The sequence below is a fragment of the Sorex fumeus genome, unplaced genomic scaffold, assembly GCF_029834395.1.
Source record: "Sorex fumeus unplaced genomic scaffold, SorFum_2.1 ptg000037l, whole genome shotgun sequence".
Lineage (NCBI taxonomy): Eukaryota > Metazoa > Chordata > Mammalia > Eulipotyphla > Soricidae > Sorex > Sorex fumeus.
The window spans coordinates 43,905,161-43,923,717 of NW_026606094.1; the positions used below are offsets into that span (position 1 = coordinate 43,905,161).

General features: G+C 38.1%; 2 protein-coding genes across 5 annotated transcripts in view; both read right to left on the reverse strand.

The window, feature by feature from the left end:
• Positions 1 to 11,954, reverse strand: part of LOC130027400 (calaxin-like) — a 30,153-nt gene extending 18,199 nt beyond the window's left edge. The window contains exons 1-2 of the mRNA XM_056118145.1: positions 10,149 to 11,954; positions 3,481 to 3,636 (exon numbers count right to left, since the gene is read on the reverse strand). Of these exons, the coding sequence (XP_055974120.1) occupies positions 3,481 to 3,636; positions 10,149 to 10,206 (214 nt within the window). The 5' untranslated portion in view covers positions 10,207 to 11,954. The remainder of the gene's footprint in view (positions 1 to 3,480; positions 3,637 to 10,148) is intronic.
• A 421-nt stretch (positions 11,955 to 12,375) lies between these two features.
• Positions 12,376 to 18,557, reverse strand: part of FAM133B (family with sequence similarity 133 member B) — a 38,014-nt gene continuing 31,832 nt past the window's right edge. For 2 of the 4 annotated variants that reach the window (XM_056118143.1, XM_056118142.1), the window contains exons 9-10: positions 15,134 to 15,175; positions 12,376 to 13,664 (exon numbers count right to left, since the gene is read on the reverse strand). In XM_056118143.1, coding sequence (XP_055974118.1) covers positions 13,514 to 13,664; positions 15,134 to 15,175 — 193 coding nt within the window. In that variant the 3' untranslated portion in view covers positions 12,376 to 13,513. Of the gene's footprint in view, positions 13,665 to 15,127; positions 15,176 to 18,557 lie in introns of all 4 variants that reach the window. The other 2 variants (XM_056118141.1, XM_056118144.1) reach the window with 2 other exon arrangements.

Genomic DNA, 18,557 nt, shown 5'->3' on the forward strand with positions numbered 1-18,557 from the left:
AAGTGTATTATTTCTAGGAACTTCTTTGTAGAGTAGGGTTTTCTAATTATAATATTCATATCATGTCATCAGGAAGTAGTGAAAACACGACTTTTCTTTTCCTATCTGGATGCTCTGAATCATTTTCTTTTCTTTATTTTTTTTCTTTTTTCTTTTTGGGTCAGATCCAGCGATGCTCAGGGATTACTCCTGGCTCTGCACTCAGGAATTACTCCTGGTGGTGCTTGGGGGATGCTGGGGATTGAACCAGGGTGGACTGCGTGCAAGGCAAATTGCTCTGGCCCTGAAATTTTTCTTGCCTAACTGCTAATTCAAGTACTTCCAGTACTATGTTTAATAAAAGTGCTGACTCTTTTTTTTTGAGAGTATCATTAATTTTACTTTGTGGAATATATGAAAACTTTTCAAAAATGTGAAAATAGAGCTATACACGATACAGTAATTTAATTCTTTTTTTTTTTTTACAGTTGTAGATTTACAAATCTTTGTGCTTGAGTTTCGGTCATACAATGATCAAATACCCATCCCTCCACCAGTGCCCATTTCCCCCCACCCCCCCTCCCACCCTGCCTCTGTGGCAGGGCATTTCCCTTTGTTCTCTCTCTCCTTTTGGGTGTTGTGGTCTGCAAAAGAGGCATTGAGTGGCAATCATGTTCAGTCCATAGTCTACTTTCAACATGCATTTCCCCTCCAGGGAGGATCCTCCAAACACCTTTCATTTGGTGTTCCCTTCTCTATCTGAACTGCCCTTTCCCCTAGAATATCCGGCTGGCCTCTAAGTTATGGAGTAATCCTCCTGGTGTTGATCTCAGCTATTCTTAGGTATTGATCTCATATTTTGTTGCTTTATATCCCCCAGATGAATGCAATTTTTCTATGTCTATCCCTCTCTTTCTGACTCATTTCGCTTAGCATGATACTTTCCATATTGTACCACTTGTATGTAAATTTCATGACTTCATCTTTTCTAAGAGCTACATAGTACTCCATTGTGTAGATGTACCAAAGTTTCTTTAACCAGTCATCTGTTCTTGGGCACTCAGGTTTCTTCCAGTTTCTGGCTATTGTAAAGAGTGCTGCAATGAACAAACAAGTGCAGATGTCACTTCGACTACACATTTTTGCCTCTCTGGGGTATATTCCCAGGAGTGGTATCGCTGGGTCAAATGGGAGCTCAATTTCTAATTTTTTGAGAATCGTCCATACTGTTTTCCAAAAGGGCTGAACTAGTCGGCATTCCCACCAACAGTGAAGGAGTGTCCCTTTCTCGCCACATCCGTGCCAGCATCGGTTGCTTTTGTTCTTTTGAATGTGGGCCAGTCTCTGAGGTGTGAGATGGTATCTCATTGTGGTTTTGATCTGCATCTCCCTGATGATTAATGATGTAGAGCATTTTCTCATGCGCTTTTTTGCCATTCAGATTTCTTCTTTGAGAAAGTTTCTGTTCATTTCATTGCCCCATTTTTTGATGGGGTTGGATGTTTTCTTCCTGTGGAGTTCAACCAGTATTTTGTATATCCTTGTTATCAACCCCTTGTCAGATGTGTGTTTGGCGAATATCCTTTCCCATTCTGTAGACTGTCTTTGTATTTTGGTCACTGTTTCTTTGGAGGTGCAGAAGCTTCTTAGTTTAAGATAGTCCCATTTATCTATCTCTGTTTTCACTTGCTCGGCCAGTGGTGTGGCATCTTTGAAAGTACCATTAAAAGTGCTGACTCTTTACAGTAGCCAGAATCTGGAAAAAACCTGAGTGCCCAAGAACAGATGACTGGTTAAAGAAACTTTGGTACATCTACACAATGGAGTACTATGTAGCTGTTAGAAAAGATGAAGTCATGAAAGTTACATACAAGTGGTACTACATGGAAAGTATCATGCTAAGCGAAATGAGTCAGAAAGAGAGGGTAGACATGGAAAGATTGCATTCATCTGGGGGACATAAGTAACAAAATAGGAGATTAATACCTAAGAATAGCCCAGATCAGTACCAGGAGAATTACTCCAAGGCTTAGAGGCCAGTCAGGCATTCTAGGGGAAAGGGCAGCTCAGATAGAGAAGGGAGCACCAAATAAAGGGTGTTTGGAGGATCCTCCCAGGATGGGAGATACATGTTGAAAGTAGACTATGGACTGAACATGATTGCCACTCAATGCCTCTTTTGCAGACCACAACACCCAAAAGGAAAGAGAGAACAAAAGGGAATGCCCTGCCACAGAGGCAAGGTGGGATGGAGGAGATGGGGATGGAGGGATACTGGGATCCATGGTGGTGGAAAATGGGCACTGGTGGAAGGATGGGTATTTGATCACTGTATAATTGAAACCCAAGCACAAAAATTTGTAAGTCTACAACTGTACCTCATGGTGTTTCACTAATAAAAATTAATAAAATAAATAAATAAAAGTGCTGAAAGTGGGCAGTCTTGTTTTTTACCTGATCTTGGAAGATTTTTTTTTTTCATTTTGGGTCACACCCGGCGATGCTCAGGGGTTACTCCTGGATATGCACTCAGAAATTACCCTTGGCGGTGCTTGGGGGACCATATGGGATGCCGGGAATGGAACCCGGGTTGCCGCTGTGCTACCCGCTGTACTATTGCTCCAGCCCCAGTTTTTTAGGTTTTAATGTTTCCCGTTGAGCATCTTTGTTAAGGGCTTGTGGTAAATGGCTTTAACTATGTTAAGGAAAGTTCCCTCAATTTCCATTGTATTGGTAGTTTTGCTTTGATCATGTATGTGTGCTGGATCTAATCAACTGCATTCTCTGCATCTATTGATGATTCTTGATTTTCTTTTTTTTTTGGTATTGATATAGTGTATTACATTGACTGACTTGTATATGTTAAACCATCCTTGCTTCCCTGGAATGAATTTTTCTTAATCATGGTATATGGTCATTTTGATGTGTGGTTGGATTCAATTTGCTAGTATTTTGAGGATCTTTGCATCTAAGTCATGGATTTAGGTCTGTTTGGTTTCCTTTTTTTTTGTATCAGAGTAATATTTGGCACATAGAAACAATTTGTCAGTTGTTTCTTCAATTTTCTGAAGTAGTCTGAACAGGATCAGTAGTAGTCCTCTAAAAGTTTGAAAGAACTCAATAGTGAACCTATCAGGCCTGAGTTTTTGTTTTCGGGAGACTTTTGATTACCATTTCGATTACTTCTATAGTAATTGACCTATTCAGATGTTCTGTATCTTCTTGGTTCAACTTGGGAGAACAGACTCATCTGAAAAAGTACAATAGCTAGTTTATTTAATACATTACTTATTATTTCTAATGGCACATCTTAAATTCTGAGTTAGTTTATATTAAAAAGCATCCTCATAATCAACTATTATTTTATATTGGCAACATTGCTCAAATTTCTAGTTTTTATCAGTTTTCATAAAAATACTGAGTATAGATGCCAAAGAAAACTATATGAAAATTATTTCTTTTTGCTGTTGCCATTTATTTCAGTCTCCTGTGATGTCTTACCCCTATTCATTAGACTATCATCGGTCATTCCAAATATGCTGTGCAGAATCCTTCGAAATGCAACACGATCTAGTCCAACAATATCAGGTCTTATGTCATTTGATTTTACAAAGGTGTGAAAAAGTTTGACCAAACACTCTAGTTCACTTTTTGTGACTGAAAATGAAAACAAATACAAGTTATTTGAAAATGAAAACAAATACAAGACTTACTAAGTTATTCAATCATATTAAACGAGTTTCATATATAAAATGTGTATTATTCCTGTAATGCTAGATGCTATAGTGATAAAAAGAAACATGAACTTGTTACTTAACAGCTTGAACAACTTAGTTTGGCCTCATGCAGAAGTCTGATAAGACAGTATATAAATGATAAATTATAAACTCATCACTATAGGTCTATGAAGAATAGAAATCTGTATGGGAAAAAGAAGTTGAGCCATTTTCATAGGAGCAGACTTTCAACTGGGCCTTGAGGGATACACATAGTACTGAGGAAGAAATTTGTTAGGTATAAAAGTTTCTAGAGAAAGGGGACATGAGTAAGAGAAAGAGGTAGATTTGGGGTTGAGGTTGAACATGATGTCTTATCAGGAACATGAATTGGAAACAAAAAAATAAGACCAAAACGATGGACTGATTGAGGTTCTTAACTTAATGGAAGGAAAAATCTATTGGGTAATGCGGAGGCAGAAAGAAATAGAAAGATGGCTCCCAAAGAAGAGGTATTATTTGAATTAGGATCTGGCAAGGACATAGGAATTTTTCAGGAGAACACTCTGCAGGTATGTTCTAAGAGCTGTGGCAGGTTTGATGTAGATACCTAGAACTGTTTGACCTTATGAGGGGAAGTGCTCACTGAAAAATTATGGCTGATAAGTTAACCGAATCAGATTCAGTTTTAAGGAAAATTACTTTGAAAGCAGATTCTTCGAACTATGTTATGAATGGTAAATCCAGTTTTTATGGTTTACAATCTCCACAATTCCATCTGATATGCTCTTTGCATGTGTGTGTGTGGTGATGTGTAGGGGGTCTACAAGTGACTCCTCTCAGTGGCCATACCTTGTGGTGCTTGGAGGACCTTAGGTAGTGTCAGGATCCAAACCAGTCACAATAACAGCTGCAAGCTAGGAAAGTGCCTTAATATTTGTACTCTCCAGTCCCTCTACTTGCTCTTCTTATGTGACTTTGATATTCCTGACTTAGAGAGCTGTGGTCTTTATCCCTCAATTGAAGCTAAGAATTCTGTAAACATTTCGACCAGTGGAAAGGAGGCTGTTATTTACAGTGTTGGGTCATACACACAGAGAGATACAGCTGTTTTAAGGACAAAAACTTAAGCTATCTTCTCCTTTTTCAAATAGCAAAACCAGCTCAAGCATAGAGGCACTATATGGAGTGTATATACTACTGCTTGGGCTGGAGCAATAGCAAAGCGGGTAGGGCGTTTGCCTTGCACGCAGCCAACCTGGCTGACCTGTGTTCGATTCCTCCGCTGCTCTCGGAGAGCCCGGCAAGCTACCGAGAGTATTTCACCCACCCAGCAAAGCCTGGCAAGCTACTCGTGAGGTATTTGATATGCCAAACACAGTAACAAGTCCCACAATGTTACTGGGCCCGCTCGAGCAAATCGATGAACAAGGGAAGAACAGTGACAGTATTACTGCTTGTCTGAGAGTAATCTTGTTCAGCTTTGTTATTTTTGGACCACACCTGGCAGTGCTCAGGGGACCATATGAGGTACTAGGAATTGAACCCAGGTTGGGTTGGTCAAGGGCAAGGTAAGCATCTTACCTGCTGTACTCTCAGCCCCAATCCTGCTCGGTTTTTTATGGAGAATTGTAATTTGAATGCGATCCATATAGGGTGCTGGGGACAGAATACCAGGTTGGCCGTGTGCAAGGCAATTGCCCTGTTGCACTCTTTCCAGCTTCCATTAAGATATTTTTTTAACAATATCTGTGGGCGATACAACCCATACAACATAAACAGACAAGCTGCAGTCAATGAGAACCATGTGTGTGTCTTGTCATGTACCCAGGCCAGATCATAGGATTTCAAACCCTTATGCTGTCCACGAACAGACATTCCTAGGTTTCTCCACCAGTTATCACTTTTCTTTCTAAATTCTGCTTTGTTAGTCAGCCATTCGAACTATATGAAAATTATTTCTTTTTGCTGTTGCCATTTATTTCAGTCTCCTGTGACTTCTTACCCCTGTTCATTAGACTATCATCGGTCATTCCCATTCAAAGAAAAGGGATTTAGCTCTATTTTTGGAAATGGCATCAGTACTATTCTTCTGTCTTTTCCATTTATTAATTAAATTGCTTATGTTAGCACAGGATTACGTTTATTTTATACCAGGCTACTAATTTTGTTGCTCAAATTGTTCCAGCTTTGACCACTGAAAGGTTTCATTTCAGTGCATTTATTTCACTCCTTTCTGTCCTTTTGCATTTCTCAATATCCCCTTGCTTTCTGGCACTATTTACCAGGCTATTTTATATTAACTCTTAGGTGAGACAAGTAGGAAATAATTATTTTGATCTTTAACCTGGATCTTGGTCAGCAGCCCCTGGTAAGTTTCCTAAGTGCTGTGAGCACTAGCAATACCGTTTGCATAATACTTTTGACTCTGGTTCCTGGCACCAAACACCAAATTCCTTTGGAACTTCTCAGGACAAAGGAATAGGAACACCTTTATTCTATGAAGTGGCTTGTTGTAATGATCTGGACGGGTATTGATCACTAGAATGATCAAGTCAGAATTGGAACCTTGAAATTTTTAGCTCCACCCACCATCTTATTGAGAAGGGGTTAGAAACTGAGTTACCAATTGATAAATCACATGTGAATGATGAAGTCTCATTAATTCTCAAAGTTATTATGTTCAGGGATCTTCTGGATAAACACATGAAGGTGCCAAAGAGCAACTGATGTTCCACACCTCTTTTCACATAGCCCGATGGATCTGACTCATAGTACTGTTTTATAATATGATCAATAACATAGGAACTAATTTCTGAATTCTGAGTCACTCCAGCAAAGTAACTGACCACAGAGAGGGTTATAGGTGACTGATTTACCACCAGAAGTGCCAATAAAAGTCAAGATTTATAACTGGCACCTGGAGTGGGGAGATCTTAAAGGACTAAATCCTTAGCTTGTGGGATGTAATGTCTCCAAGTAGTGTCAGAATTGTTAAATTGCAGAATACCTAAATAGTATTGCAGAGAATTGCTTACTGGGCAGGTGTGGAGAGGAATGGGAAACAGTCTCACAATCATCGGTCATAAGCATGAATATGGTATTAATGTATGTAGGAGAAACCCCAAAAATTAACATTCATTTTTCCTTTATGCCATGCTGCTATTTCTTCAAGAAATCATGGTTCTTTTAACTGGAGAATGGTATTTAGAAAACAAGATCTAGGTACTAGGACTGCTTGCTGCTACAAGGAATAACTAATTCCACGCTCTCTCCTCAGACCTAGCAAGGAAATATGTATATATACTAACTTTGATGTGCAGATGTGTTGTATTAGTGGGTTTTCAGGTAGTTCTAGGCTAAGTTCCAGATGAGATGATGATCTACATCAAAGATAAACATGGTCAGTGACTACATGGAAAAAAAAAAGACTATCAGGTGAATGTAAATGAACAAATGACAATGGGACATTACCTTATACCTGTCAGAATGACCTACATCAAAAAAAGCAGAAGCAAGTACATTCAGGGATGTGGAGAAAAGGGAATCCTAATACACGGATGCTGAAAATGCAAATGGCTCATTTGCAATGGAAAACAGAAAGAAGTCTCAAAATATTAAGTAGATCTACTAAATGACAGATCAATTTCACTTGTAGATACTATCTGAAGAACATAAATGCAGTAATTCCTAAAGGTAAGTGCACACCAATGTTCAATGCAGCACTATTTATAGTAACTGTAGCACTGTCCACCCGTTGTTCATCGATTTGCTCGAGCGGGCACCAGTAATGTCTCACAACAAATTGTGAGACTTGCTACTGTTTTTGGCATATCAAATACATCACGGGTAGCTTGCTGGGCTCTATGAGAGGGACGGAGGAATCGAACTCGAGTTGGCCGCATGCAAGGCAAACACCTTTCCCGCTGTGCTATCACTCCAGCCCTTAAAATAACTAAGATATGAAAATCACCCAAGTACCCAATAAAGAGGTAAAAAATCATAACAAATATACACAACAGAATTCAGTCAAAAGAATGAAATTTTGCATTTTTCGACAATACGGATGAATCAGAGATGGTCATACAAAAGTATGACAAAATCAGAAGGGGAAAGACAAATATTGAATGATGTTACTCATCTGTGGGCTATGAATAACAAAGAAGTAACAAAGAAGCTAACAAGGGACCAGGCAAAATCACTGTGTCACTGTTCTCCCATTGTTCATCGATTTGCTCAAGGAGCCCAGTAACATTGTGAGACTTTTTACTGTGTTTGACATACCGAATACGTCACAGGTAGCTTGCAGGGCTCTCTGAGAGGGGTGGAGGAATAGAACTTGGGTCAGCCATGTTGACCGCATGTAAGGCAAATGCCCTACCTGCTGTGCTATCGCTCCAGCCCACCAGGCAAAATAAAATCAATTAAAAACAAACCTATGGTCTCAGATTACAGAGCTGAAGGATGTTACCAGAGGGTGAGTGAAGCATGTTAGAGGGTTATTAGTATACTGAAAGTAATAATGATGTAGTAATATACTTTAAAGTGGCATAAAATTGTACCACTAAAAATAGTCATGGGGCTAGAGTGATAGTACAGTGGGGAGGGTGTTTGCCTTGCATGCGGCTGACTTGGGTTTGATCCCAGGCATCCCATATGAATCCTCTGAGCACCACCAGGAATAATTCATGAGTACAGAGCCAGAAGTAAACCCTGCGCATTAAGGAGTGTGTTCCCAAATGCCAAATAACTGAAAAATACAAAACAAACAAACAAAAACCCCCCTACGGTCATGCAAACTAAGAAAAATTCATGGATACAGTAAAAAGCTGGATAATACAAAAGTTAAGGTACTTTCCTTGCCATATGACTAATCTCAGTTCTATTTCTAGCACCACTTGGTCCCCTGATCACCACTAGGAGTGACCCCTGGGCACTTAGGTGTGACCTTTACCACCCCCTCCTCAAAACAGTAATGAACAACTCACGACTCAATTTCTTTGAGTCTGTAAAGGGCAAATTCAACTAGAGCATATAGGCCTTATTCCTGCTCTTTGATAGGAATTCAACTAACTCATGAAGTATTTAGTATTTTGGCAAGGTATCTAATAAGTTATTATGTTGAAACCTACTCAAACACCTTGAGAGTCAGAGTACAGGGGGTAAGGTACTACCTAGGAAGCAGCAGACCCAAATTCCTGGCATCCCATACGATAAGCCTGCTGAGAGTGATTCCTGAGCATAGTCAGGACAGAGTCAGAGACAGGAGTAAGCACTGTCAGGTGTAGCCCAAAAAGGAAAAAAGAACAAACAAAACTACTAACACAGTTGTTGGTAGTTGGTCTTAAAAAGAGTTGTAAATTGGAAGTACTTGTCAAGTTTAGGATGGGAAGTTGGAGAAAATAAGGAATCTAATGATTTAGAATCAGGAATCAGGGTTGGAGTCAGTGGTGTGAAAGGTGATTGCCTTGCACACAGGCAATCTGAGTTCTTGACACTGCATATGGTCCCCTAAGCCAGGAGGATCCTAGGTGCAGCAGAGCCAAGAGTAAGCCCTAAGCAGAGCTGGGTGTGGCCCCAAACCAAACAGACAAAAAAAAATCAGGATTCAAAATAACTTCTAGATGCCAAAACAATCAGCTGACTAAAATGAAAACAAAAAAACCCCCCAACAAACCAAAAAACAAACCAGTTTAATATTCACTTTTTTAAAGTTTAACTTACAATTATGACTAAATGACAAGTAATCATGAAAAAGATGAGGTCAATTCTCAATCAACTATCAATGAAACTGAGATCAATGTTACGCTGACAATTTCATTTGGAAAAACAATTAGGATCACAAATCCTCAAACTTTATTATCTGTGAACACCTGGAGAAGAAAAAATCTGAAAGCATGTTCCTACTTCATAGAAGGGGATACCAAGGAATCTACATTTCAACACAAAGTTTTGGTGGTTCTGATAGTGCAAGTATTTGTAATAGAAACAGAATCAATTTCAGAATTTATGGGCCCACAGTGACAGCAGAACTAAGTCTGCAAAAAAAGGGGGACTAGACTTAGCAGGATGCTAAACTTTGTTGGTGGGTGTTGTACAGCAATGTGCTATTTCTCAAACAGGATTATGAATCATTGTCTATATTTAAAAAAAATTGTGGCCCTCCTGTAAAAAAGAAAAATGCAGTCCACTTGTTCAAAGAATTATTAAAGTCTATGATAGCAGAACTTTAAACTAATAAGCATGGAGTTATTTATTACACCCCACAATAATTATTTGCAGTATAAATGCAGAATATTGTTGACATGTCACCTATTTTTAAAATGACCAAAACATTAGCTAGAAAATATGAGATTCTGTTTTAGGATTACGAAGCACTTGTTAAGGTTTGATTAGCCTGTCTACCAAAGCTTCTACTTAAAGATGTCCGGGCTGTGTTTGTTCAGTACTTACAGCTCGTGACAGTACTACCAATGGATCCTACTAACTTCTGTACAGTTTTCCGGTCCATGTTGACTATACACTGCAGGCTTTTCAGCCTTCCCTGGCTTCAAGCCTGTCTTCCTGTATTGCCAGTGATTCCAAAATTCACTATTCTAGATCCAAAACAGACTGTAACCACGGTAACATTCCAGTGACCAACAGAGAAGGTTCTCCAGCAGTTGGAAAAATACCAGATAATGGTTATTAACATACAATATAAATTAAAACATTCCATTAATATATTATGATCTAAAATATTAGAACAATTCCAACATTTTTCTTTGGAACTAAATACCACTTTTGGTATTTGGATGTGGATACAAGTGGACCTGACATTGCCATTTGCATTTCCTAAGCACAAATCCTATAGCCTACAGCTGAAATTGTTTTCCCCCTATCTGAATACATAACCATGTAAAATTATAAAGACATTATCTTTTTAACTTGAAACGAACATGTTTCCCAAGCTATAAATCACTCTTCTGGGAACTAACCAAGAGCCTTTTCATGACAACCAAATAGAAACTGCAGTCTGGGAGCCTCTAAAGAAATGCAAAATTCCACTTTTATCCTTCTAATTAGATTTGGCTAAGTGGTAGGAAAATATAGTATGTTATGGCAAAGCTGGTTAAAATGTCAACTATTCTAAGTCTCCTCTCTCAAACCTTAGTATACAGAGCGTTTTCTAGTGGCAGACAAGAAAATTTAGAAATTTTCACACTGTGGCAAAGCAAAATTAGTATATTTGAAATAATATCTAAAAACTAAACGCCTGAAAATTGGTAGAGGAGATGCATTTATAAAGCTGTTTTGTTTTTTTGGTATATCCAACAATACTCAGGGAATACTCTCCCAGTTTGGGGATCATATAGTACCAGAGATGGAACCTGACCTGCATACAAAGCGTTAACTTCATTCTGTAGAGCTATCATATTTCTGGCTTGTAAAAATTTTCTTAAGGAAATACCAGGAGTATTTACTGATTTTAAGTTGAAATTCTTTAAGTCTAAAGAGTAACTATATTCTTAGTTTCTCTGAGGTTAGTTTATTTATGAAAGAAAAACAAGGTTATAAACTTTTAGCACATTTTGATCGAATTAATATTAATCTGCACTCTACAGAAAATAAATTCAGGATATTCTTAAGAAATTTAAAATACCTAGAAACCAGGTAAATTATGCTTTTCTTATAAAATTGGTAGAAAGCAATTCAAGAAAAAGGTATGGGGAAAGAAATAAAAGATGTTACTAACTTGCACAATGTAGGTGTCTTTGGAATAAACACATTGTAACTCTATCCTTTTAATTTTTCCCCCCTATCTTGTAATGACTAATAAGGCTATCACCAGAGAGACAAATACAATCAAGAAGGATCATTTTTTTGACAAAACAACCTTCTCCACTGTGAGCAGCTGCTTCTACATATCATAAAATATTGAACCAGTCTGTGAAGGCATGTTTTGATGTTCCTGTGAACTCATCTTTTAGCTTTTTCAGGAAGGAATTCTGAGAAACTGCCATTTGTACACAAAATGTCCCTCAAAATTGCTGTGTCCTCAAGAACACAGATACATTTCATTAGAAAAAGGTATGTTTAAGCATATAATTTAAGGACATGTCATTTCTACTGATAAAAACTTGAGTGCATGCTTTCTTTGGGAAGCGGTGGGGCTCCCCAGAGTTTGTGGGGGCCCAGGGCTACACTTAGCAGTCTTTATGATGGAGATCACAAGGTACTGGGGGTACTAAGAGCCCTGTGCATTTACTCTGGCCCTTTGGGTAATGTCCTTGGACTTCAGGAATATGTCTTATCTACTTATTACTCGGCACCTAGTAGTGTTTCTGTGTAGTTTCAGTTGTGACCCAAAGGAAGCTGATAAGAACACAGCTATTTTTTTTAAGTAAAATAGCTATTTATTCAGCCTCATCATGCCAAAATGTTTTGTGCATATACTACTATAATTAGCACACCCTCTGTAACAGGCATCATTACACATCAAATTATATTCCATGTTACCTGATTATATAAAAAGGTAAAGTGAAAACAATTTATCAATTTCTTTTAACATACTAGTAAACAATTCAGCAGGAGATATGAGGCACAAAATCTTAGTAAAATATGACACAAGAAGAGCAGTAACATAATTCTCACTTAAATTTAACTTGTCATAATTTGTTAGGAATATACAAAGACAACAAACTTTTAAAACGTTGCATTTACTAAGATTCTGGCATAGCTTTTTTTAACAAGACACAGCATACCAGGCCTGCCACTCAACTGGTCTATGCTAAATCTCAGCTTCAATATGAAGCTGTTTAAAAAAAAAAATCAAAAAACTGCTTTTTACATGCTAAATATCTTGGCAAATGTGCCATTAAACACAGTAAGGAATTTAAGATAGCAAGAATAAAAGTTAACAAAAGCTAAATATTACAGCCTAAACAATATTCATACAAAAAATAACTATCACTGGTTACATAAAAGTTTCCTGACTGTTTAAAATTTAACAGTATAAAACATGCATTTTAGAATCTTTAACTATCAAGTTCAAAAAGTACCAGTGTCTATATTTGAAATGATTCCTCTCTAAAGTCAAAGTGTAGTCAAAATTAATTCAAATGATATAACACATTCTAAAGCTAAAAAATATTCAGTATTATTATTGAAGTGGAGGTAAATCCCAGAGCATCGTGAGTTTTTTCTCATGCTGCAAACAGGCTATAATTCTCTGGTGCACTCAAAGCAGCATACAACAGAGCCAACGGATATCATTAAACGCAGTAAAAGACAAGACAGCTGGACCCAGCTCTGACCTCCTCATGAAGCATGGCTACTGTGTCCACAAAAAGTGATGTGTAAAGATAAAAGGCACGCTATTCTGCTAGCTAAAGAGATAGCAAACCCTCCCCACCAAAAAGGTCCTTCCCCAGGTAAATAAAAGATACATTGGGAAAAAATTAAAATACACTTATCTACAGAGTAAGGACTTTTAGTATCAATGTAATCCCTACATAAAAAATAATAACTAGATTATTTTATCTGGTCACTTCTGATTACATCTTAAAGACATATTCAGATTAAATTTTGTTGTTTGAACATTAGACACATCTAGTCAAAAATATTAACTTTATTCCCAATATCTTAACCTCTAGTATGACTGCAGTGTATTATCTCCCAGAGTTATTAAGAACTGGAAGAGGAAAGAACAGGTGTTGAGCATCAGGCAACAGTTAACCAAGGCCTTTTCACACAGCGGCATCTCAGTGGCTACTGAATAGTCCAGGAATAATTTTACAAACAAGAAGATTCATGCATTAGTAAGTATGTCATCTTTTTCACAGTTGAATTTCCTCGATCATTGCACTTTCTTTGTAAGGGAATCCTGTTTTTTTCTTAATGTTATGGCGAGTCAGGATTTGAACTAGTTGTCTTCTTTTTCTTCTTTTTACTGTGTTTCTTATGCTTCTTTTTCTTTCTTGATTTTTCCTATAAAGACAAGTCCAAATTAGCCATTTCTACAAGTAATTATTCAAATCAATTTCATCCTATTTCAGAGTCACTATATATTTACTTCAAATAACCCACACGAAGGCTGGGATAGTACAGTAAGGCTCTTGCCTTGCAAGCTGTCCAACCTGGGTTCAATCCTCCACCTCTGAGCGCTGAGCAGAGCACACCAGCAGCAAACGCTGAGCATAGAGCAGGAATAACCCAGCACTGCTGGGTGTGGCCCCCAAACCAGACACAAACCAAAAAACAGGCCCAACTAAACAAGCAACTCAAAATGAGGCGGGAGAGATAATTACAAGGTGGTACGGAGTGTGCCTTGCAGGGAACTGACCCAGTTCAATCCCAAGCATGACATTCCCTGCCACGGGCACACCAAGCACTCCAGGAGCAATTCCTGAGCATAGTCAGGGAGTAAGTTTGGTGTGGCCCAAAAATCAAAACCAAAATATTCCTCAAACTCTCAGAAATTAATTTCAAATGAAAAATAAAAGGAAACCTTTTGATTTTTAGTAAGCCATGAAAAAAATTGCTTGTTAGGATATCAGTAAACTCTATAAACTTCCTCTAGAAGATAAATTCAATTATTCAATATTATATAATTTCTGCAGGTGAAGTAACAGAAGTTCCTGCAATGGGACGCTTAATCACTGGAAATATAGCTAATTTTGTTGTGGGGGTACACACTCTTGCTTTGCGTAGGGCTTACTCCTTGTTGTATGCTCAGGGATCACTCCTGGTGGGGCTCAGGGGAACATACTGGGTGCTGAGGATTAAACCCAGTTAGCTGCATGCAAGGCAATGCCCTACCTTGCTGTACTATCGCTCCAACCTCCAATGTAGCTGCTTTTGTATAAAGAAAGTTTTCGGGGTTAAAAAATGCCTAAACCTCCTATTTTGAAGGAAATATGAACATAGAAATTATGTACTATGTAGTGTCAGAGTAGTACGTTAACTATTAAAATAAGTACTACAAAACTGATATATAATTAAAAAATCTAGTTTATAAAGCAAATATTTGGCTTTTAAAGGATAACTCCAATGAAGCCCATTTTAAAATGTGTCAAAATGGATATAAGTTGTAAATTTGCTCAACTCACACTTACTTCTTACATAGAAATTCTTAAAATGGATACTTGGAGGTGAAGTGACAGTATAGTGGGCAGGGTGCTTGCCTTGAATGCGGCTGAACCAGGTTTGATCCCTGGTACCCCGTAAGGTCCTAGAGTCTGACAGGAGAGATCCCTGAGCTCAGAGCCATGAGAAAACCCTTACTCTTTGCTGAGCCAATTTACCACCCAATCATTCCACTAAGTAAAGCTGAATATTGAAATTTCTCAGTAGTTATTCTCATGAAATTCTATCATTCTTTACTATGACTTATTTTTCATTAAACAAAAGAGCTCTACTGTTGTCAGGTAAAAATAGTAAGTGATACTTGCTGTTACTTTTTCTCGTTCTTCACTGCTTTTCTTCTTTTTGGCTGGTACCTAAAGTGTTTACATTTATTTGGAGAAAAAAAATTAATTTTCACTTATCTCATTTTATCATTCTTTCATGTGCTTCACTACTTCAAAATTTATAAGGAGAAAACATTGTCACAATCAAAGGACCCGAAACTGCCTATAATACTGAGAACCTAAAGCACAATAAGGATCTAACAGAAAACATTTGAAACAAAGAAAATATTTTTTTTCTCTTCTTTTTGGTTGTTTGGGTCACATTTAGTGATGCTCAGGGCTTACTCCTAGCTCTGTGCTCAATGATCACTCCTGGAGGGGGTTGGGTAACATATGCAGTGCTGGGGACAGAATCCCAGTTGACTACCTTCAAGGCAAATGCCCAACCTGCTCTACTATCTCTCCAGCCCCAAGAAAATAAAAAATTTTAAACCCCTTAAGGGTTAAATGTTACATTTTTCTTCTTGTGCCAAAGACAAACAGAGGTACTGTGAATAAAATCCTAAATTCCGAAAGAAAGATAAAGCTCAGAATATAATAATCTCTGCTACCTGTCCCTGACATCATTGAAAAATGGAGATCAGTATCTAGTCTCAAAAGGAAGTACCTGGAACATGGCTGATTTTCATTTACTTTACTGAATTAAAATGGGGGTAGAGAGATAATACTGTGGGTAGTGCGCTTGCCTTGCATGTGGCTGACCGGGTTCAATCCTTGGCATCCCCTACAGTCCCCAGAGCACTGCCAGGCTGAGTGCACAGCCAGCAATAACCCCTGAGCATAGATGGTTATGTCTCCAAACAAAACAAATAAACAAAAATGGTAGCTATACATATAGTGAACTCAATATAAACCAAATGATGAAAATTCCTGTAACAATTATTATCTTATTAATTTTATTTCAATTTTTCAAAGTGGAGTATATTAGATTTAGATTATATTGAAAGTTGCTAAAGCTCATGTTTGTCTATTAGTAAATCCAAATACAATGCATTTTTTATTAAGACAAGTATACTAGAGAGTACCCAGGAAACAACTGGATTTTGGTTTAGCTTTTTTAACTTGAACTTTTTTAACTTCTACTGTGGGTGCTAGTAGTTTTTTTCTGTTCACATTTAGCCAGATCAAGACTGGGAAATGCTATAAGGCAATGGCCCTGGTAGCTTTGACATGATTCTGGAAAGCTGCCTGGACATTCAATAAGTCTATTTAAAATATGTGTTCCCAGGATTACATCTGGTAGCCATATGGAAGACTAGGGATTGAACCTGAGAATGCACTCTAACTTTGAGAAATTTCCTCAGAGTGGAAAGAAAATACCTGTACAGAGTTTTAAGACACAGTGAATTTCCGAGAAGTGTCAACCTCATCTAAAGTAAAACTGCATTTTGCTTCAAAGTTTTAATGAAAATCATCCACCATTTTGTTTTGGGGCCACACCTGGTGGTTCTCAGGGCTTAATCCTGGTTCTGCACTAAGGGATCACTCCTGGCAGGGTTGTAAGACCATAAGGATCAAGCCTGGGTCAGCCACATGCAAGGTAAAAGTGCTACCCACTATACTATCTCCAGCCCCTCACCCACCATTAAAAAAAATAAAACACCGATAGCACAGCGGGTAGGGCCTTTGCCTTGCACCTGGCCTATCCGAGTTTGATTCCTCCACCCCTCTTGGTGAGCTACCGAGTATCTCGCCCACACAGCAAATCCTGGCAAGCTACCCGTGACGTATTCGATATGCCAAATACAGTAACAACAAGTCTCACAATGTTACTGGGTCCGCTTGAGCAAATCGATGAACAATGGGAGGACAGTGACAGTGAAAATTATTTGTTTTTGAAATGTCTATGTACTATACCTATTAGAGCCTAAATTTTGTTATATCTTAAGATTGCTTTCTGATGTTATCTTACAGAAATATTTTATTCTAAAAATAACATTATAAAATTATTTATTTTCTTCTATTTCTTTGAATCTATTAACATCAAACTATGTATAGGTAGGTAATAGTAGTTACAATTTTCATTCCAGGGAGTGTTACAAAATGGGGCATTTGGTCAATTTTACAAATAAGGAAACCAGGTCCAAGAGAAATATTTTAAAGATAAAGTACAGAGCTACAGTTAAGTAAAAATAGACTCTACAGGCTGGGGAGATATTTCAAGAGTTAGGGTGCATGCCTTGTAAGCACTCACTCTAGTTCAATCCCTAGAATCATTCAGCTTCCTTAGCATTGTTGGGTGTGGTCCTAAACGCTCTGGAGTGCCACTGGGTGACCCTAGTGGTAATCAGCACCAAAGAGTCCAAGCAATATTGCATCCTTAGGCCACACTGAAATGCTGGGAATGGCACACAATCTCTTAAGCACCACCAAGGAGGCTTCACCCATGTCTTCTCACCCCTGAAATACTCAAATTTCAGCAGAGTACATACAAAATCTAAACCAGTACTATATTAAATCTAAAAAGAATTTAAAAAATCATTTAATCCTACTTTTTCATTTGAAATTTTCTTCTTTTTTTGTGCTTTTCTTCTTCTTCTTCTTTAAAAGCACTTGCCTTTGCTTTTAGGGCACATCAGTGGTGCTCAGGGCTTACTCTTCGCTCTGTGCTCAGAGATCACTTCCGGTGAGCTTGGAGGGCCATATTGGATGCTGGGGATCAAGCCTGGGTAATTGCATGCAAGGCAAGCACCCTACCAACTCTACTATCACTGCAGTCCCTACTCCCTCATTTTATTTTTTTAATTTTTTTTGCTTTTTGGGTCATACCCGGCTTTGCACAGGGGTTACTCCTGGCTCATGCACTCAGGAATTAATCCTGGCGGTGCTCGGGGGACCATATGGGATGCTGGGAATCGAACCCGGGTCAGCCGCGTGCAAGGCAAACGCCCTACCTGCTGTGCTACCGCTCCAGCCCCCCTACTCCCTCATTTTAGACATGGAAAAACTGTCACGCCAACATTTTCCTGCTTTATCTGATTACATTTCTACTCCCTAAACAGAGCTCCAGATAAAAATAAGGGACGTAAAATTTTAATACAATAGCATCCTTCATGTAATCAATATACATGGTAACAAAAGAACATTAGAGAAATTAAAAAAAAAAAGGTGGTTGATTATGAAATAGCCATATAACTATGGAGGTGTAGACAAGTACATATGTGGTGTATTTATAGATGTACACATAAAAATTACAGAGCCAACAACACTGCAAGCATGAGGTAATTACAATAACCATACAAAAATGGTGCTTGTCAAGGATACAGGCTAGGGGTTGGGAAGGAACCTGGGACATCAGTGGAAGTTAACACTGCTGTTGGAATACTATATTCCTAAAACTAAACTATAAAAACTATATAAATTATGGTGCTCTAATACACAGTACTACCACATAATGGACCAGGGGCTGGAG